This window comes from Thunnus thynnus, chromosome 11 (assembly GCF_963924715.1).
Source record: "Thunnus thynnus chromosome 11, fThuThy2.1, whole genome shotgun sequence".
NCBI classification, from domain to species: domain Eukaryota; kingdom Metazoa; phylum Chordata; class Actinopteri; order Scombriformes; family Scombridae; genus Thunnus; species Thunnus thynnus.
In genome coordinates this window covers 24,390,255-24,413,429 of record NC_089527.1, presented here as the reverse complement: position 1 = coordinate 24,413,429, position 23,175 = coordinate 24,390,255, and the positions used below count along the sequence as shown (strand labels likewise).

At 41.1% G+C, this 23,175-nt stretch overlaps 1 protein-coding gene across 2 annotated transcripts in view; it reads right to left on the bottom strand.

Moving 5' to 3' along the window:
- Positions 1-17,184, bottom strand: part of dachd (dachshund d) — a 92,258-nt gene extending 75,074 nt beyond the window's left edge. For both annotated transcript variants that reach the window (XM_067604047.1, XM_067604046.1), the window contains exon 1: positions 16,400-17,184. In XM_067604047.1, the coding sequence (XP_067460148.1) occupies positions 16,400-16,956 (557 nt within the window). In that variant the 5' untranslated portion in view covers positions 16,957-17,184. The remainder of the gene's footprint in view (positions 1-16,399) is intronic.
- Between the last annotated feature and the right edge of the window lie 5,991 nt (positions 17,185-23,175).

Below are 23,175 nucleotides of genomic sequence, written 5' to 3'. Positions count from 1 at the left end.
AGCCATAACATAATTCTGAACGCTCACCCCTCCCTTTTCTGCGGCGGGTTGTGTTATACATCCACGGGCATGCACACACAAGCACTCTTTTGCACGAGCCCACAAACATAACGTACGTCGCAGACACTCAATATGTTTTCTGATGCCTTGATTGTACAGATTCTATCGAGATGAAAGCGCGCTTTGGTTGAGAAACGCGGGGCTATTTCCTCATTGAAGTATTCGACTCAAGTATTCAACTTGTGCAATACAAGGTAGCAGAGTTACATCAATTCTGCAGAACAAGCCTAAAATTGTGACTTGGTACAATGTTTGCCTTGTCAGTTCAGTTCAGTTCATGATTTACTATCATGTGCAGTTGGTTACAGGAAATTGGAACAGAGCTGACTTGCTTTTGAATTGTGGTCGAGACAGTTTTCTGTTGAAAACAGAAGCAGATTATCTCGATGAGAAGGCAGCAGATTTAGAGATGTACAGTAAGCAATATGTTATCACAACACAGTCAGCCCAGACAGCTGCTATCTGTCATAAACTCTGGCTATTGTTGGCCACACTACACAGCAACATGTGACCTAATCTAGATGAGCAGCCACTGAGCAAATACAGAGTGGAATGGTGTCATTTTTAATAAAGCTGTTTTATGGACTCCAGTCAACAGAGCCAGAGGAACAGGCTGAAACTTCCTTGTGCAAATGATATGGCAGTAGGAGTTTCATAACTTCCTCTGCTCAGACAAGCCTGTGGCAAGTCTCCTAACAGAGCACAGTGCAGCAGGCAGAGAGAGAGAGAGAGAGAGAGAGGAAGGGAAAAAAAAAAAACTCAGCCTTATCAAGATTTTACAGAGACATTTCTTTAATTAGTTTTAATATTTCTTGTTTAGATAATGTCAGCCAATTGACAATTGGGTCCCAAACGGAACAGGAGAGGGGGGGGGGGGGGAGAACTCTGCACTTCTCTGATACAGAGAAAATGGCTGATTAAAAAGATTGCTTACTTCATTTGATTTAAATGCATATGCATACTTTGGACAAGAATCAAACACGTTTACATGCACAAACTTTCAGTGTCGATCTTATCGCCACGGCGTCTGAATGCTATCACGCCATGGTATTTGTTGAATTCGCGAGCAAATTGTCGAAGAAAAGAAAGCTATCTCCGAAAGATTAATTGTGCAAACACACAACAGCTTTATGCTTCCCTAGTACTCTATTTGCTTGTCTGGAAAAGGCGATGTGGACGTGAAGAGTTCTCACTGGTGACAGAGTGGTGATGGAAAAATAATTAGCGTTGCTGAGGAAAAGTTTCCTCTCTCTCGGAGATCTCAGACAAACACGCTGGGCCTCAAACCCAAAACAATGTTGATCAAAGCACGTAAACATCTGGAGCAATGAGACTCCTGCCTTTGGAACAAAGATATCTATTTATATTTTTCCAAGATTTCCACCAAAGATAAGCAGACTGTGTGCATGTGGGAGCACTTAGAATACCAAAGGTTTAGAGTGTGATACTGTAGCCTACCTGCATATCCCCCCACCTGTCTCTCTTCTAATCTTTGTTTTTTCACAATCCTCACTCCCACATTAACACATTCTCGGGCTTTTGTACTCATGTCGCCTCTCCCTAACCACCTATCTCTGTCTATCCCCCCACCCCCCCTCCCCTCCCCTGCCCGCCCACCCCCACACCCCTCTCCTGTCTCTCCTGCACACACCTTTTCTCTTCACCGGGCAGCAGGTGTTGAGTGGTTGTGTTTACTCCCCCCCGCCCTCCCTCCCCTCCTCTCCCACCTCCACCTCCGCCTCCTTTCTACCTTTCCCTCTCTAAGGCTGTCTTTCCCTTTCTCTCTCTCTCTTTCTATGTCTCTCTCTCTCTCTCTCTCTCTGGCAGCTGGTAGGAGGAAGGAGGAGGCTATAACAGCTGCACATGAGGGTGGGTGGAAAAAAAAAAAAAAAAAAAAAAAAAAGCGCACAAGGCAAACAGCTCCAATCCCCCCAGGGTTGTCAACTCCAATCCCCCCAACCTCTGGCGTTTTTTAACCAGGCAAACAGAGGAGGGAAAACTGTTGCAGTCGGAAGACACCGGGGTCCCCCGTTCCATCAGGCCTACCTGGTGATCTCACAGCCACAGCCAACAGAGTTTACGCTCCCAGAGGGTCTGTGTGTGTGTGGAGCGGTTTAGTAGCCTGTATGAGAAGTATCCACTTAAATGCACTTACTACCATTTAATAATTTGGAGTTTAGGAAACATGTCACTTCCAAATGGAAAGTGTGCTGGAGGTACTTACATCTGCTGGAGAAAAACACCAAACAACGGACACCATCAGGGTGCTTTTTTCTCTCTTTTTTTTTTTTTTTTTTTCAGCCCTCTCAAAGTCTGAGCTGCGTGTGTGTGTCTGTGTGTATGTGTGTGTATGTGTGTCGTTTTCACAAACAGCATCAAAATACATGAGATCAGCTCTCGGGCTTTGTTTGGCCCTGGCAAGGTTAGGCCAGCCTCATTCCAAATTTCCTGAGGGGGAACAGAGAGAAAAACGATTCCATGCAGATAAATCACTCGCACAGATCAAAAGACAAATCAGTGGCAAAGACAAAAGATGCTGACTTGCAGAGAACAATGGAGACAGGGAGACGTAGGTATCAGAGGAGCAGGCCCTAAGATCCCCAGCCCCGCTCAATCAAACCTTGCTAACCAGGGTTTGCATACTAGGTCAAACAAACTCTGCTTCTGCAAGAGAGAAAGTGTATTTAAACTGATCTTGTTGAGCTATTTTTTTTGGGTAAGGGGGTGGGTGGGTGGGTGGGTGGGGGGGGATTGCTGAGCTCTGACTGTTTAGTTTTGCAGAAGTACAAGCAGATTGAGTTTCTGGCTTTGCAAACTCATCTTCTCAGCTTGATTTAATAGCTACCTTGAGTGTGGGAGATGTCCTGGTTTGAAAAGAAAAATGGGAAGGAAAGACAGACAGGGGGTAAACTATTTGATATAGAGCATCTGTGTGTGCATGGGTAGTCGTGTGCGCGCGCGTGTGTCGTTGCGGTTTGATGTATGCGTTCAGCCTGGCTTTCTATAGTTCTGCATCTAAGACAAGAAGTCCTGTCCCATGCAGCCCTTCACGCATCACAGCCCACAGTCTTCTATTAACTTCTTCAATACGAGCAATAAATAAATATATGGAATCCACAACTCTTTATCATCCACTCATCGCTTTAGAGAACGGAGGTGTCACAGAGAAAAGAGCCCTTTGGGGAAGTAACGTGTAGGAGACGAGAACCACACGCCCCCCCCTCTCTCACCAATATTACCTTTTGATCAAACTGCTTCACAAATATCAGAGGAAGCAACACATCACTTTTACAGCTCTGTTCTCTGTTTAATGAAATAATTCTCACAAAGGGAAGGGGGTCATACGAAAAGCACCTTGTGACTTCGCTTTAAAGCGTATTTTATAATGTTGAGCACCAAATTATGTTCAAAAACACAGTTCACCATGCACCACTGACAGTCATTATTTGATCCCCTCCTCTGAGATCCATGTATGATAACACATCAATTTAGATTAAGGTGATATGAAAGAGAAATGTAAAATAGGTTTCAAAGGGGGAGGAGCTGATGCATTTGAGATGAATAAAATGATATTAAAATTAACATGATGAGCTTCAGCACAGTCACAATTGACCTGCTAAGTGTACTTAACAAGAAAATATTTTAAATTGAAGCGCCAGGTCCAGATTGGCTGTAATAGCTGCCCGTAAAATCTGCTGAACTCGTCAAAAAAAAAAAAAAAAAAAAAAAATGTCACACGTATGTCTTGACATCAGGCTTTATTCAAATATCTGGGGGAGGCTGGGAGGCCGATAAGGTCAAAGGATTTACCTAACAGACCTACCTAACAGATTTGGATAGAGGGTTAGAGCCCCCCCCTCCATTCAGGTGTCATGAAGGAGATTAGCGTTAAAATATAACTGTTAACCCGAGTGGGGTCGAGCCCTCGATGAAACTGACCCACGTTCCACACTCCAGTCTGCTATCTCCAGTCCAAACAAGAGAGATTTGATACCGCTGTACTGGCCTGGAACAGAGGGAAAAAACAAGCCCACTGCCACAACAAAGACAGGAAATTCAACATAGATTCCTACTTCTCTCTTTTCTCCTGCCTCTCTATACCTAACAATGCTGGTAATGGAGAGAGAACAGTGCCCGGAGCTGGCAGAGACACCTGCGACATATTTTCTCCCCCACATCACCACCTCCTCCCCCCCCCCTCTCTCTCTAACACCCCCCCCTCCTCCTCCTCCCGTCCACCCTCCCGCTCTTCCCACCCCCTCGACATTAAAGTCCTTCACAGAAATCAGAATTTAATAAATCACCCCAGAGCCTGACAGAGTTTATCTCCGGGGGTCGCCTCCACTGTGCAGAGACTCACAGACAGACAAAGCCCGGCCCGATAAGATGTGAAATTAAATACAGTTAGCAGTTTGAGACAAAGGAGGGAGAGTGTCACACCGAGCTTTGTACGGCGTAAACGGCTGGCTGCTAGTCGGGGCACATACACACACACACACACACACACACGCCCGCACGCACACACAAAAACGCAACAGAGACAGCGGGGTGATTCATTTCAGGTTTCCTCTCACATTTAGCCTCATTTGCATCATCCACTGTCAACATATCGCCTCTCCCAGATATGTTCAAGAGCTTTCATTAGACGTCCAGGGGATGACATCCTTTTTACCCAGATGCACCATTATTAATCACTAGCTCTACTCCTATGTGGACTCATCTCCATCACGGATCAAACGCTATCTGCCTGTGTTTCCTTTCATTCAGCAGACATCCCTGACACCAGCCATCACTACAGCTAAAGGAGACTTATGGGAGTGTGTTGGGGCTCAGACGACCTTATGAATGCGGTACATAAGCATTTAGTACTGAGAGGATATAAATGTGAGGATTTGTACGACACTGGTAGGATCTGTCAGAGCAAACCTTCAGCAGCCTAGCGCACATATTGCACAGCATATCAACTGCAGGGCTCTGTAAAACAATTAGTGCTGCTTGTACTAGGTGCTATGTGTTAGAGTGTAATATGAAATTGCTGCCTGGTGTTATAAAGAAGCATGATTGCAATGCTTTCATACAAGTGTACAGTACAGTAATATTCTTTTCAATTAGCCGTGGTCTCTAATCCACATAAGGATATGGCCGACCTCAGCTGTTCAAAGCTGATTTTTCCCCAACTCGGTAGTTAACAGAAAGCACAGTCAGGTTTCCAGGAAGAAGTGGTGCGGGTTGTTTAATAGGCTTAGCCTAGTCGTTGGACCTGACCTTTCCCTTTAACAATACCGAGGCCGACGGGCTCAGGCCTGCTCTGGGAACACAATGACCCATGGGTGAAGCCTAATCTTCTCCAACTACATTCTCTCTTCTGACCAGACGGCCTTCATCCACAGCCTCTGTGTTGCTCCAACTGATGTCTTCCTGCTGAGACAACAGTGCCAAGGAACTGTCAACAGGCCTGGCCCAGCAGGGCCCCGACTGGGCCTCTCACACAGAGCCCTTCAGGGTCCGCAGGCATCGACACTCCACGCTCAGAGTGCGAGTGCCGCTCTGCAGAATGTCGAGAATGACAGGAATGCTGGGTGCCATCATGCATCCTGATAACATTCTACGAATAACATTCTAAGAGCATGATTAGCGGTCTCTGTAGTCAGCCCGTCTATGGATGTGATTGGAAAAATGGGCTGCTGGGTATTGTAGGCCTGTCATTACAATGCAGCGGCTTGTCATTTCACAGAAGCTGATCCTGAACTTCCCACACCACACACATACAAGCATCAACTATAAATCATGTGGCGAAAGCAGTATGATTATATGTGTAAATTGGGATTTTAAGACTTCAGGGCAAAGCGAGTGCAGCTCATGAACTTAAGGTTAACCGAGTGTTATTACTAGAAGTGCAAAGATCTCACATCCATTTCAACTAAAGCTTTGCCATTCTTTGGTGTGGTCTTTTCTGTGAAAGGTTGCCCGGTGGGAAGCATCAACTGAAATGATATTAGCCTATCTACCGTAACACGCAACAACAGGAAAAGCAAATGGGACGGTTGCGTAAAAGGCTTTCTTTGTTGATGACATATAATGTAAAGATGAATGCAAATGGCAAATGCAAAACACGCAGAGAGACACACACTCAAGAGCCTAGAGTCTCACATGAATACGACTGCCCTCATACAAAGCCCACTGCTGTGGCAAGAGCATATCAGATAAAGGAAGAAGTAAAGAAATGCCTCAGAACCCAAAACGTATCCGTTGCTGCATCACTTAAACTTTACAAGTGTTTGATCTGTGCAGGAGCTGACAAGGCAGGTTATTCTTTCCCAAATATTTTTTGGTTTTATTTTTCCTATGTTCAAATGATGGGCTGTGAAAGGTTGTTCTTTCTTCTCCGTGCAAGTAAACTATACAAAGAGGTGTTTGATCTCTGAAATCCGATCTGTATTTCTAGCATTGTCTCCAGTTCCTACTGTGGCATCTTAAAGGTCAGGAGTGAAAGGCCATTTGATAACTACAGAAAGACCTTTTGGCTTTATTACACAGCCTTTCATCTCCTTTCCTGCGGAGGTTAAAACAAAGCATTGCATCCTTTGAAAAAGAAAGGATAAAATGGATCGCTTTGGAACCTCAAGCCTTTTCTTTTTTTTTTTTTTTCTTTTTTCGGTCACTGGGGGAAGTCTGGCATCCAGCGTACAAGGAAAACTCTAGTGGAATATGTTTCAGAGAGAAGAGCATTCTCAGGCAACAATTAGCATATGTCCTCTCAACCTTCTACCAAACCTCTCAATGAGACCCTGAAATCCTATTGAGATATTATTACCACTCAAACAGGGCATTAACAAAACATCCAAAGCATGCACGCAAAAGCTCATACAGGTGTAACACACACACACACACCACTTCCCACTGAATATTCCTTTCTTTTTAATGGTAACCTTGGGAGACGGGCTGCACCAACGCGACACTTAACAGCCACTAGTCTGAGAAAAATGTTTTTGATATGCTTGTGTCATTTAATCATCCACATTCTGCCGAGGCAGTGCAGGACAATTTTGCAGGATATTAACTCCCAACTAAACCCTGGCTTGTATCATTTGTGGGGCCAGTCAAGCAGGAGTCCCAGGAGGAGCGGAGACTTCCTCCTCACAGTCGTAGTAATCTAAGCTTGACTGGCTACACACACACACACACACACACACACACACACACTACCACACACAGACAAACACACAGCTAATAGACAGGTAGAATGAACCATAAAGGAATAAAGGAATCAGGGACTGTATGATACAGATGAAGCCCTTTTACTGACAGTCAAAACACTAAAAGGGATGAATGTATTTGTGATTTGGGTGATCAAGCAACAACAATAACACAGCCGATAATGCGGTATAGCAAGCAGTAGCAGAAAACGGCCTCGTGTGTGTTGTAGATATATATGTTCACAGACGGCGAAATTACTTCCTTTTCTTTTTATTTCCACGGCAAAGTTAGAGATTGAAGAGCATTCGTAAAAATGTCACTTTAACGTGATCCATTTGGACAGCTCACATTGCTTAATGGGGTAGGAAATTCATTTTTTCTGCTGTGGAACAGACATAGTGGATGATGTGATTCTATGCAAAATATATGAAGCCATTACTAGAAAAATGCATGAGTTTCAATAGTTAGAGGGGGTGAAAAAAAGTATCTCACTGCACGGAGGCTATCCCTACTCTTTACCAGGGAATGTGTCTCTCTCTCTCTCTTACACACACACACACACACACACTGACACACACACACACACAGACAAATACACACAAAATGCATAAGACAGCAAAGGCAACTGATGAAAACCATTTTTGTTCCATCACAAAGAACTAGGTCACCCTCTCATAATTGTCAATCATGCAATAAATCTCTCTGTGGCACAAATGAATACGGCATTGGAAATGAGACAAAGCTTATTGGCATGCTATGTCAGCTTGACTCAATTCATCCTCCTTTTCACACAAGACCATTCATATGTGAAGTTCACACTCTCTCCCTCTCTCCCTCTCTCTCCCTCTCACACACACACACACACACACACACTCTCTCTCTGAGCATCTCACACACACACATACAAGTAAGCCCACTCGCACGCTCCAAATGTGAGAGTTACACAGGGTTAATGTATGTGGACAGACCATTTCAGCCAAGGGCCGCTTTATTATCATAACCATGTTTATTTCCATAGAGAAGATGTCTCAATGTATTTCCTGCACTACTGTGGAATTAGTGTGAACACATACAAGTAAGTGTTACAACACATTGCTAGCACGTGCATGGACAGAGCTCGCTGACTTACGATCATGCATTACCTTTATTTTTTCCTTGAGTGATTTTATTTTTACATATCTACGATTCAGACTGAAGTAGCCGAAAGCAAAAAGTCTTTTAAAGCACGAAACCGAACCGCACCGACTTCTGCTAATCTTAGAGCATACGAGGTATACAGTGGTCTGTCTCCTCTTCTCTGATTGGCTGGGAGCATTGGCTTGACACAGCACTATACAGCTCCATCCACAGAGGTTTCTGTCATGTCTCCGAAGACCCGACTGTCACTCTTTAAGAGGAGGGTAATAATAGCCGGGCGCCACAGCAAGTGGTGGCACAGGCGATTTTAAAGAAACATCAGGGAGACGGTGACATTTGAGTCTACGAGGAGAGAAACCCAAGTGCTGCAACCAATAAAGACTCCCACCGATATTCTCACTAGGCTTAGAGAGAGAGAGAGAGAGAGAGAGAGAGAGAGAGAGAGAAGCAGAGAGAGAGAGAGAGAGAGGGCGAAAAAGTAAAGAGAGATGTCAGTGTTAGATGAAAATGTGTTGACCTGGTGATATTGATACCCCCCGCTCATAACCTCTACAGGTGTGCGGTGCCGTCAGGAAGCAGCTCTGGGTGTGGCTATCTCTATGGATAACAGCCAGAATTGCAGACCTTATCGTTTTACAGTACACTGAACAGGCTGCCTCGTTCACTTTGAAGTGCTGACAGTTGAAATGATTTTTGTACTGAAAATAAAGCTACTGTGCAAATAATATATGAATACACAGCACGGTGCACAGAGCTTTTTGATTTGAATGTTTTTATTCTCTTTACAATAAAGCTGAATCTTCAGGAACATATATATGTGTATATATATATATATATATATATATATATGGGATCAGGTTGTTAAAAAAATATAAAATCAAATAAAAAAGCTAGTGGGAACGTTTCTAAGTCGTCGCTTGTTTCTTGATTTTTCTAATTTGAGAAATATTCTGCTGACATTGACCTTAAGATTAATGACTACATTTTAATTGAGCAGATCCAACAAGGATGTGATCTTTTTTTTTCTTTTTTTTTTTTCATTGTTTGAAAGACAGAACTGGAACAATCTGCCGATCAATGTCCAACTCTACTAGAACCGACCTTCTGGATATGACCCATAAAGAGAAAAAGAACAATCTTAACTTGCTAATTTGCCTTTTGTGGGACATTTATGTTACTATACACTGATCTTATAAAACCAACGAGGAGTGAAAGACACATGTTGCTGAGGAAAAATTAAATAGAAATCACTGATTTATCACTATAATTACTGACTAATGTTGTCTCAACTTAATTTCAGTCTAAATCATTTAAATGAGGTGAATAATTTACTTTTTAGTCGAGTTCTCAGATTTTCTGATGCCTGTACTCCAACAGCAAACACAAGAGAACAGTAGAGTGGAGCCTGCTGGTTCAACAGGAACTCATTTGACGCACGTTGTTAGTTATAATTCAATGCAATAAATTGACTGCATAAAGTGTTTCTGGTGTCTAAGTGAATTCAGACTTCACATAAATAGCTTTGGGGCCGTTTTCTTAGTTTATCATCAGAAGGTATTGACTGAGCAGATGCTTTGAACCACCATAGAATGTGCTGCTAGTCTCAAGTGTCATTAGCTTCAGGGCTTTTCCAGCTAGCGCCAGGTAAAGATTAGATAACAATCAGCCCTTTAATAGATACTGTTGGAGGCACTGGAGCCGTTCCTGTGCTGTGCTGTTCATCTGACGCTAACAACAGAAGAAGAGAGAGTGGAAACCGATGTCATTTCCTCCTTGGTTTCTTTTCTATGATGTGCCGCTGTGCCCAGCAAGGAACAGAGCTGTTGTTAAATTACACGTAACTGTTGGCTCATACTAGTGTCAGTGTACAGTGTGTCTGTGTGTTTGTCTTTTGGCAGCTCCGACTGGAATTTGAAGAGGCTCGTTTTAAGTGTGGATTTTATTAAATAGGAATACACTTAAGTATGCAGAAGACATTTTGAAATCAGTTTGATATATTTGATTATTTTGGTAATAAATGTTTCAAATGTTCAGAAAAACTTTGTTCCAGTAATCACCTGCCAAATGTATATCAGATAACCTAAGATGTCGTTTGAATGTTATGACATAGGTCAAATATCTCTTTATATGGAAGAAAAAAAAGTCAAAAGTTCCTCACCCTCCAGAAAATAAAATAAAAAAGTCGTATAATGTGATGTGCATTACTTCAATAAAATTCCAAAAGTACAAAGAGCTTTTTGTTGGATGACATTCCTTTCGTAATATACTCCGATTATTAAGGAGGAGTCCTTTGTATTGAGTAGAGAGCTCCAAAAACATTGACACTTGAGGAATAACATCTGCATGTTTACTCAGGAGAAGATTCATCCCTGATAGCCTCCACGAAAATGAAGAGGGGGAGAAAAAAACAAGTGGAGGAAATTTGTGGAATCCCATCTGAGATTGCTTCCCTGATGGATTCCTTTTCCTGTCAGCTCAGACGAGAAATGAAGCCGGGGAAAATTAACTCCTGATACAGCTACGCTGAATTAGACAGAGAGGGGGGAAAAAAAACCTACACACTTTTTAAGGATTCCAGCCTTGTCATTTTCAATTTTCTGCTCTTTGGACATGCTTGTATTCAGATTCCCCAACATCTATTCGCCATATCAATCCTAATTAGACAATCTGGGCCCACGAAGGATGGGAGCAGAGTTATTTGCATAATTTAATCATAAATACTCAGTGATACATATTTCCAAATGCATTTGTACAATTATCTTTTCATCCTTGGGGCAAAAGTATTAATATGATTAGGCAATAATTCTTTAAAAAAGGGAAAATAGGAAACCAGCAAGTGTGCACTCTTTTTTAAACTCCAGCTTTGGGCTATATGAAAAATTAATTAATTTCAGAGGAAAATCAATTTCTCTATGTGACCATATTAGACAGAGGCAGGCAAGGGCCTGCATTCCTTCTCCAATCAGGAAATCTCATCTGCTCCCTCTAACTTCTGTCAGTAGCATTTAACATCCTGGTACGAGCGTCTGTGACTTCCGCCACGCTCCCTAAATGTGCTGTAATGTGAAGGAGCCCGTGAGTAAAGACAAGCTAGGGAGCAGTGACTGGGGGGGGGGGAAGAGGAGAACAGAAATAAGAGTGACCCAAAATCTATTGCTGGCCTGTCAGGCAATCAGTCTCAGTGTAGAATCAGCAGGTAAAAATCACTCTTAACAAATCTACTTTAACATGGTAGGTAAGTCATATTGACAAATAGATTTTAAACAGCTCGGGTCAGTTGTCTATAAAAATCAAAGCTAATACCCGTTTATGGTTGCTGAACATAAAAATAGGTCATTTTAATGTAGCGATCAACATGGAAAGACCTGATGTGCATGTGTGTGTGGTTTTTTTAAAAAAAAATGTCATTTGGTAGAAGAAATAATTGGTAATTTAATTGCTGTTGCAGATCCAGTAAAGGCATGCAAATAAGATAGGAGCTTGGACAACTAATGCATCCAACAGGCAAATTAACAATACAGGCCTCTTTGCCATGCAAATAGCCTCTAAATCCACAAATGACATTAGACAGTGTCACACAAAGCCTCTTTAACAAGTGAAATCTGTGGGTTCAACAGTGTTGGCTCAGCTTCATTGTAAGTTATAAAAACGTGATCTTAAAAGAAATGAAGAAAAGTAATATGACTTTTGTCGACTGAGTTAAGTCTAAAAAAAATGTTTTAATTTGCGCTTGTTCCAACTGAATAAATGTCAAGTCAATAAAGCAGTTCTGATTTTCAAGGAGGCTATTTGTTTGCAAAAAAAAAAAAAAAAAAACACCTTGCCGCCATCTGCCAACTGCACAGTTGACTTGAGCACATGTACTGTACCTAATCAAATTTAACAGAGCCCCACTGAAGGATTAAAAATGTGAAGAAAAAAAAAGGAGAGAACTGCAATCTTTTTTTTTTTCCTCAATAAAGAAACAACACACAATACGAGGGCCAATTTGACTTTCAAGGAAGTACTTGAATAGATTTGGATTTTAAACAGCTTTGTATACCATTATCTCCCTCTCTCTCTCCTTCTCTCCCTCTCTCTCTCTGTCTGTGTCTCTCTCCCTCTCTCTAATCAGGCATCTGTCACTCTGTTTTTGAAGTTATTATCGCCCAAGCTCCCTCTTGGATGTGGTTGCTGGGTGACGGGTATCTTAGCACCCACTCTGACTGGGAATGATTTGAATGGAATCCAGAAATCTCCCCTGAGTACCTGTAAACACATCCGTGCCTTGTAGAAAACAAATATATTATAAGAGCAGAGGAGAGGAGGGAGAGAGACAAGCTGGCACCCTCAGTGGCAGCTCACACTGAGCGCTAAACAAAACAATTACCGTCATTTGCAAATATGTGTGTTTAGGCATAAACACCCTTGAAATAGAAACAAGAGAGGTGATAGCTCTCATACCACTTGCTGTCATATCAGTATCAATTAGATATATTTGTTAAAGAAAAAAAAGTCCTCGTTCCACTGTGACCTGTCACTCGTAACATTTCAGAGTAGGATCTGCTTGAGTGAAAGGAGCCGGGGAAAATCTATTTAAGAAGGGCATGTAAGTGAAAAGCCGTCCCATTCCCAGTGGTGGGACATTGTCTGGGGCGTGTGGTTAACCTTCAGGGGTAGACAATGATTGTCAATTAACTGCTGCATTTCTGCGCCCCAGCATCGGATTGCCTGCCTCCACAAAGCAGACCAATGAGAGATATGCGATATCTCCGCACCGCCCCCCGTGTTATAATAACCTTTCAGAGAGTTCAAGTGTCACGCAGCAATAAGAACCTTTTCCATCCCACCGCAGGGAAAATGAAAAGGAAAACAAGTAGCTGGAACAGAGGGCTCCTGGAGGGCTCCTGGAGGGCCAGTCATAATGTAAGGGAGATTACTGAACCTGGATCAGTCTGGGAGAGAGAGAGAGAGAGAGAGAGGGGGAACGCTGCTAATCTGGCACGAGAGTCCTTAAGAAAATGAAGGGGTCGAGAATGACTATATTCCTAATGTCTTTAAAGATGAATTACTAAAATACTGTGTCGCTTATTAGAGGAAAGAACACATAGATCAAACACTCCTCGGTGTAAAAATTATGTAAAAGGATAAATTCTCATTTTTGAATTAATCTCTGAAACACACACACACACACACACACACACACACAAGGAAAAAAGAGATAAACACTCCAATTCCGACAACGCAGTTTTCCATTTAACATGTTCAAAAACTGTTATAGAGAACAATTTGGTTGGAGCTTGTTTGTGTCCACATCAAAACTAAAACAGCGGGAAGCAACGGTGCTCTGTGATGCTATTCACATTCACACCGTGTGCAAAATGAGAGTAGTGTTGTTTTAACACAATAGACCGTGGGAGGGGAAAAAACAGCATGTGAAATAGTAAGACCCATTGTACAGGAGTATTATTCACTTCATTGTTACCACTCTGCCACTGTATAAAAAGAGTAGTGACACTGTGGTAATAGGGCGAGATGAAAAGCTAAACTATCTCAGGCAAGCGGGCTGTTGTTGTGTAACCTGAGTGGGTTAACCGATGGTACTTTTTTTTTTTTTTTTATCTGACAATAAGTCGGTGCAAAAGCAACGTGCAACATTGACTTTAGAAGAGGAGGAGTAAGGGGGGGGGGGGGGACTCGTTTTCACCTACAGGGCAACTTGTGTCCTGTTTACTCAGACTCATCATTTTGTCAGCAGCAATTCAATGACAGACGATGTAAAGCACACACATCCCAGCAAATAAAATCAACTCTTTCTAAGTAACAGAAGCCTTTTATCCAGCGGATGCCTCACTGTTCCATGATGTAATTCTCCAAATGGGGCAGGCAGGCGGGCAGGCCGGGTCTGAGTGATTGATTTCAGCCCAGCACCGGGAGAACCTGGCTGCTTTCAGAGACAATTACAGTCTTGTCCATGTGCCCGTAATAGCCCAGCACTTTAGCGTCATTAAAGCGACGCGAGGCACTGCATTATCCTTTAACCCCATCGCTGGCCATCCCCCCATTGACAACCCGAAGAGTTCAACCACATACTTTGTCACCTGAAGCCCTACGTCTGGCTAGAGAGGAGGATCGCTGCACCGTATGTTTCTCTCTATGGAGAGAAGGGGTTTGTTCTGCTCCCTTGATGCTTTATGTAAATGATGCTTAAGCACCAAAGTGCACAGGTGAGTTGTTGAGACTATTGCTACTGGAATGGAAATGTGGTGCTGTAGCATATCTATAAGCTCCAAATATTGAGCGTGGATGTGTGAGGTTGACTGTTTCTAGGCAATCATAAAGAGAGGAGGAAGTGTGTTTGTTGATAGCAAAAATATGTAAGCTACTAGTATAATGTATATATTGTATGTAGCTGTATAACAGCAGTTAATGCAAATGAGCTACATGAGAAAAAAGATTTAGGAAAAAAAACATATTGTATAAAAATAATCTCATACTCTCGAAATATTGTGTGAGTTATTTGGCTTTTTTTTTTTTAAATCCAGGCCTAATAGTGCAATTTGCAGATAGAGTAATTCCTGAGGGTCAAAATGTATTTAACCTCATCATGCATATGGATCTTCATGGCACACACACACACAAAAAAATTGTTTGCCCAGAAACTTCTGTGTACGTGTATTTACGTGTGTTTTTTTTTGTACGTGTGCTTGTGAAATTAGAGCATACGTTTACAAATCAGAATGGAGTTTAATCTCACACTATCATTTTTTTCCAAAAGGCTGCATCCTCTTAAAAACTGAGACATCCGAATGTCTCAAAGTGTTTATTGCTATTCCCTACTGATGTGAGCCTTTCCATCATATTTGCATTTCCAGCTCATTTCTGAGGTAGGAGATCAATATGGAATCAATCACAGTGACAGGTAAGATGGTAAATTTGACCAGACTGAACGATCCTGTGAGACTGAACAATACATCAAAGCTAGGAGCAACAGGACAGTAAAAAAAGGCTTTTAATCAAATATTGATCTCCACTTAAATCATTCCATATTAAAACATATAAAGCTCAAAATATTTGATTTGGTAATTTGGAGTAATGCATTAATTTTCACACGTGTGGTTGTTTACCTCGCTTACTTTTTATTAATTTTCCTTGTTATATAGAAATGAAGGTTGTGTGACTGAGGCACATTCTCATGTGTGTGTATGTGTCTGTGTGTGTGTGTGAGATAATTATCCCTGGGATTTACAGGGTACAAAAAAAAAAAACTGGCTTTATATACTCTTCTTTTTCAACAGAAGCCATGAAAGTACTGCAACCTCCTTAAGAAATGTATTAGTTATCAATAGTAAGATTACAATTAATATAAAAATATTCCAGGTCATCTAATTCTAATAATGGGTTTGTCTTGTTTACTTTCTGAAAAATTCAAGTGATGACTGAAATTAAATTGACCCTGTGGCAAGGGCATATAATAAGACACAGCCTAGTTTTATTTTGGATTAATTTCAGAATAAAGTTGATCTTAAAGCTGCCTTAAATTAAAGTAAAGCATGGCTCATGGATTCAGGTTTCGTGTTTTCTGAAATAGTCTCTGCAGTGGCAGCTCTGCACCTGAACTTTATTCAACAGGACTGTGAAACTGTAGTCTTACATTATCGATTCATTTGCTCTGAGGCAGACAGGCTATCCATCATGGCACAACTTTGCCCTGCACGTGTCAAAAAAACTTTCACCAAACTTTTTTTCACTGATGATGCGCGCTGGCCTCTTCCCGTCCAACTGACAAGCTTTCAGCACAATGCTGTTTAGATGGAGCTTGACATACACACACACACGCTCAAGCATATTCACACACTAAAAAAAAAACGATTATTAAAGTCAGCTAGAAAGTTAATCATATCGCTTGGACTGCTTGTATTATAGAGGGAAAATGTCTCCCCCTTCCTTGCTTCTGCGCCTTTACGCACGGCGGTCTGTGCAGACATTTAAACCATAATGCCGTAAAAAAGAGCTCTCCACTAACCTCGCATTGGTGCAGTCGTTGTACAGAGTCTCGAAGTCTTTTCTGGAGATGAGTTTACAGCGGTTCACCCCGGGTTGGATGGCGCCGAGCCCTCTGAGGATGCGGACCTGCTCCACATTGCACACCACCGGCGTGATCTCCAGCCGCTTCAGCTTGGTGTAGACCGTGTGCAGTCCACCGACCAGGTGCTTCAGGAACAGGTCGAAAGCCTGAGGAAGGCAGATGAGCTCGCAGCCGTCCACGGTGAAAGAGGCCACTTTGGCACCGCGTAACTCGACCATCTTGCACTCATTGTTTTGCGGTATGTTTTCAACAGGCGATGGAGTCGAATATACGGGTTTGCCGGGTGGTAAAGCCGCGGTCGGGGTCGGGATGCCCGGGCTGCTGGTGGCGAGGAGCTCTGATCTGAACAGGTTCTGTCCGGGTCCAGATGGGGGGGCCAGGGATGGAGACGGTGATGAAGTTGTCGACGGCGGGGACGTCGTCGCGGAGGGAGTCGAGATCGGAGGCGGTGGGACCAGAGGAGTTGGTGGGATCAGAGCAGCCGGTACGGCCATGGTCACCTACAGGAGGGGAAGAGAGTAGCCGAAGTTCAAAGTATAAAACCCAGCCTGCCGAGATACCCCTAAATGAAAGAATCCACCAGAGTTTAGCTCCTCGGATAAGTTGGGAAGTAAAAAGAGCTGCCGAAAAAAGGCGTGCTGAGTGAGGGGTTTGGGGGGGCTGAGCGGCGGGACAGTGATCAAAGATAGGAGGAGGAATGACAGGAGGAAAATGAGCTGAAAAGTGCAGCTCCGCTCTGTGGATGAGTTGTTGTTGTCACACGGTACAGAGAGGGAGGAGCTAGGGGACAGTGGAAGCCTTTGAAGAACAGATAACTGTGCTTTGGCTACCTCTGAAATGTTTCAGGTCTTTTAAAATGTTACATCGATTATTCCACATAAAGTAGTTCCGGTTATATCAAATCATAATCGTGTAAACATATGCATTTATTGTTTTTTATCTGTGGTCAAAAGAAACATGCACTCACTGGATATATCAGATTTTTTTTCCTGGTTCTAACACTGTAATAGTAATACAGGTTGCACCTGCTATCCAACTGTATGCAATCCCACTGCTCCACATTGATCCTCTAGAGACTCTACATGAGCACCAAAATGATTTAAGACAAACTTTTGCAGGACAAACTTTTGTACTTTCATTTTGCATACCTGAAATGTCCAGTACAGACTTTAATGCTGCAATATACTTTAATACCTTTTTAATAACTCCTCTGATTATTGTATTTACACACATGTCATTTTCATATGAAGTAGAACATGGACGACAGTTATTAAAACGCTCATCAGATCTGCACAAAAATGAAAGTACTGTCGGATAATATGGACATACAGTTACCTATCAAAGTTTTACTGTAATCACTGTTCTCCAACAGATAGCATTTTGAAAGTTAAACTTCTGTCCATTTCAAGTTAAATACACATAATAACTATTTTATTATGTAAGAATTACAGGTGTCGTCAAACAATATGTCCTATGAAAACAGGGTTAAAAATGTTACTGAACTCAAATTTGCTGCACACATAAATGCACCAATTGAAGAAACCAAAGCCCTTATACTGCCAGAGCCCATTCAGAATTTGATATTGTGTGAGAGGACTGGGAAATACTAAGTTAAAACCTAAAAGAAAAAAAATCAACATATAAACACTGACCATAAAAATAGTAATTGTTCACTTTTTGGGTGTTGCACAATGATGCAGTGTCATCTTTAGCCACAGTACACACACTGCACAACCAACGGACAAACAGAACACTAGTTAGTTGAGGGGTTGTACTTTTTTATGAGGCTGAGTTGTGAACCAAGTTTGACCCAGCTAGAACGTGAACTCTCGAACTCTCTCTCTCGATCTCAATCTCAATCTCAGACGGTACAGGAAAGAAGGATAAAAGCAGAGAGGGAAGAAATGCAGCACTGTGTCATGGTGTAGGGTCGGATCCATGTACAAATGAAATAGGTGCAGCTCTTATAGACTTTACATGTCTATTCAACCAATGAATAGAAGAAAAGACATTTCTTTTTGCCTTTCTCATCAAACCAATCATTTGTTGTAAGACAATGAACTACGTTAACATGCAGCAGAGTTATCCTAAGTGAAAGCTATTAAAATTAGGGTTTACATATGTTAGATAGGATCAGTAAACAATACTTAGCTTTTATGTTTTCTTCATAGTGTGGCAGAAAACCATATGTGGACTTATCTAACTCTTATTTGCAAGATGTTGATTTGGAGATTTGTGAACATTTAAAACTATTTTTCTTGGTCAGTCAGCACAGCCGTAAGTTTTTACTTACCATAACCAACTTGGTCATTTTCTTAAAATTTCCAAACAACCAGAGTCTTGAGACACATTATATGAAACCATATGTCACAGCCTTCTTAGTTTTAATTTTGTTAATCACACTGTTTTTATTACAATTGTCTATTTTCCCTTAGATATATGTATTAATTGGCATTTCGACAGTGCATCAGTACTTATGTATTCTCATTAGGTGGAATGAGGTGGTGCCCGTCAAGAAAAGTGATGCTTATCACAGTCTAGATTTGCCTTAATATTCTGTATATTCCTGTTGTCCTGTTGTGTCAGATCAGTTTTAAGATAAGCAGTGTGCCATTTCAAAATTATCATTCAGGGAAAGAGGTAGCTTGTAGTGTAAAATCAATAGCTGCTTAAAATTCATTGCCAGGCAATCCATTTGCCCTTTATGTTGCTAACCTTTCACTTAAATATGCACCATATTAAGATTTCATTATATACAATGAATGTCACAACAGTTTGCCACTATTTCTCTTGTTTGCACGGGTTAACTGCAAATCATTGTGCTTGTAATGTCTGAAAAATGACTTCATTAACATTATGCAGGAAAAAAGGAGAATATATGAGCCTGAGAAGCCTAATAGGTATTAAAAGGCACCACAGGATATGTATGATGTTTTCGATACCGATGCCTTTCAACATACTGGGTGGGCTGACCCCAGTTATGAAAACACAGCATAACAGGAAAAGGTTTGTATACTGGTACTGTGCATTAAGCCACAACACTTTCATGTAATTCAGCACAAATGCAAAATCATTACTGGACGTAAAAGTCAGGTATGAGAACTTATCTTGAAAGGAAACAGCTTACAAAGAAAACTTACTGTTTCCTTTTGACATAAATGTAATATATTTTCTTCAGATACAATAGCACAAAGTAGCAGCAAAAACAGTTGGAAATTAGAACTAGGAATGAAGTTTCCAGTGTGACTGAATACTTGGTCAACTAAGTCACATACACAGCTAACAGTTTTCCTAAAAGTACACAGAAGTACAGTACATGTGGATGAGATTGTGGTAAACAAATGACTATGTCAAAATGTAATCACCCAGTATGATGTATGGCATCAGGAAAGTGTTTGAAAATGTATGGATATGGGACAAGACTTGTGTATGATCAATGACACAGTATATTGTTTGATGTAATAATTTATTCACCCCATAAAGCTTTGATAAAACAATGTTGAAAAGCAATTTAAATTGAATTCATTTAAATGTCAATTCTCATGGTTAGGATTTTTCTATAATTGGCTATTTAATTAAAATAATTTTCATAGTCATTAATACAGCCAGCAACTTGTAGCACACTGACGTGTTTTAATTACATGGTATTAACAAAATTGATATGCTTTAGAAAGCATGGTGAATAAGAAATAATTAGACCAATCATGCATCATCCTCTTATGGACATTAAGTGTATCACAATATAATTGATGAACTTAAAAAACGAGAGAGATAAATAACTTTAATTGTACGGAGTTGGTGTACAGAGCTTGGAACAAAGCATCATACTTACGATGTATTATATTTCAGAGGCAATTCATTATCTGTAATATCACTTAGCTCTCTGTGCCCAGCACTCTCCTCTAACCTATGATTACATGACATTTGAAGGCATTGATACTGTGTAGTCTTTTAAAATGTCCTTTTACCTAGTCTGCATAAATCTTCGAGCTGCTTTTCTGCATGGGCAAATAAGAGGGAGGGAGGGGGGAGTCTGCCTCAGAGTTAAGAATCATTTAGATGCTTGGAATAAAGCATCTATTGATCATGAATATTTGTTTCTCCAAGGTTACACTGCCTTGACCCCATCTATCCTTAGACACCATCCAACACAAACATGCCACTTGGGGTGAAGGGGGAGATGTCAGAGAGCACAGTGATGGTGGAGGGCGCGTGATAATATTATACATTGGCCACAACAATTTCTTTATCAGTTTAGGCCATCTCTCATAATGTTAACTTATCGAATGTTTAAGTGAAAGTGTCTGTAATTTTCTAATCAGATCCATCAACTTGTCAGTCACAATCCAAAATGTGACTGTGACTCTGACAGTCTACATTAGAGCTGAAATGATTCATGCATTAGTCGACAAACAGAAAATTTATCTGCAAATATTTTGATAATCAATCGATTGTTTAAGCCCATTTTAATGAAAAACTCTGATAATTTTATGATTCCAGCTTCTCCAATCTGAGGATTTGCTTTTTTTCTGTTTATTTTATTGTAAATTGAATCTCTTTGGTTCACCTAGAGTCCACCCTGAACTTTGAATGGTAATTTTGACAATTTTTAGACATTTTATAGTCCATTAATCAATTAATCAAGAAAATAGTCAGCAGATTAATCGATAATGAAATAAAAACAGCCCTAGTCTACTGTCCATAAAACTGCATTTCTGCCTCAGAGTTGTTACTTATACATAATTCACTAAATACTATATTTTTATGTGTAAAAAAGTGAAAGTCAAATCACCTTACTGTACATGTAAAGCATTTTTAAAATAACACATGCTGACCAAAGTGGCCGAAGAGAAGCATACAACAACAGAAACTGAAACTAAAGTTAGAAAAGTCAGAAAAGGAAGACAGAATGCCATACATAGCAAGGATTCTGGGAAATGAAGTCTACATCAGCCTTTTAGGTTCTCAGCTTGTACGCACCATCACAATTTCTTCAAGCAATGAAATTACAGAATGAGATCATTTAGTTAACCTAGAAGGACGTGCACTGTAATTTATACGGTAATTTATATGCACAATCTTCCACCACTTACGTACATACAACTGCTACAGACAGGACTTGGATTCAGCTGAGCTAATAATATGCTCCCTCACACAAAGTATGTAAAATAACAGCTTTCTGGTAATGTAACTACTCAAAAGAGGAGCAAATGGAGCTCACTTCATTTTCAAAGAGCCTGCCTCACCGATAGTCCCACAATTAGAGCAGTCACGGCCCACATCCTACAGTACTTCATTTGATGCCACGCAGCTTCCAATATAACTGGGGTGCAAGAAACAGAGATTTGTGGATATCTAAATTGCTAAAGCAGAAACCTGTATAAACAGCGGTAATTACCGGGCCATTGACAGTCTCTCAGTGTTGTGCTCATTCTGCCACAGCCACAGTGATTAAAATGAATCCTCATCGACTTCTCCATTAAAGTGCTGGCAGGAGCAATCCCGTGACCTTTCCCCATTGATTGAACATAACAATCACAATTCAATTGTAATGCAAAGAGAACATTTGTTATAATGTACACGAGATGCATGAGCCATTTCCTGGGAGCGGGGAAGGGTAATCAATGGAGTGACTCTTGGCGTGATGCAAGGAGAATGAGACTGTGTTTGCAGGCCCTAATTCATACAGCCTGCAGTGTATGATGGAAGGCAATGATATGCATGTAAACACTCTGATTTCTCTGTGCTCATCGTTCAATAGGATAACAACAAATCCTCATTTCTATATCCATACACACTAACAGCCCAAGACTGATTGGCAGTGAAGTTCATGTACAGTACACACAGCCTGATACACGCCTGATTCAATCTGAGATCAAAGTTTGATTCATGTATTATGTCATGTGGTGATATGTCTTCCAAATTATCCTTCAGAGAACGGCAACTACCATCTTTCAAGAGTGACTTAATATATGACTTCAGAGACAACAGGCAGTTGCCATGACACTTGAGCACTGACGTAAACCTATATACTATCAGAACAATCTACAGTGAAGCTATACTGTATGTTCTGGTGATATTCGAGTAAGGACAAGCTTGTAAAAGCGTAATTACTAATGATTAGCTAAACTCAAGCAAGTGAAACCACAACTTGCACAATCCATGCACCACAGAAAAGAAAAGCATGATAGGCATAACATCCCACCGCCGTACAATCCCTCTTTAAAAGCTGCGCTCGATCATGTCTTTCAAAAACTGTCTTATGAAGAGTGTATGCGAATGATGTCCTTAAGGGATTTCTTTTTAGAATCAGGAGATTATAGTTTACACGGACATTAAACAGATTAAACCAGCCAGCTCTCTAAAGGCAGTTTATCTAATGGAGAAAATGTGGTATGCTAATTGAGAAATTCCGATGGTAAAATTATATTTAAACCCCTCTCTGTCTCTCTCTCTCTCTCTCTCTCTTTCTCTCTCTCTTTCTCTCTCTCTCGCCCTCTCTCTCTCTCTCTCTGCTGGAGGATTTTAGTTTGGCTTGATGAAATCAAATGGCTAATCACAGCTATAAGCTGTGAGACATTGGCTGACTGAAACAGTGTTTGCTATGCTAAAAGGTAATTGTCTCGGAAAACTTCATCGATGACAGATTCAATTCCATTTAGTAAATGTTTAATAAATGCTGTACAAACAGGCAAGCCTATCTCGCAGTGCTT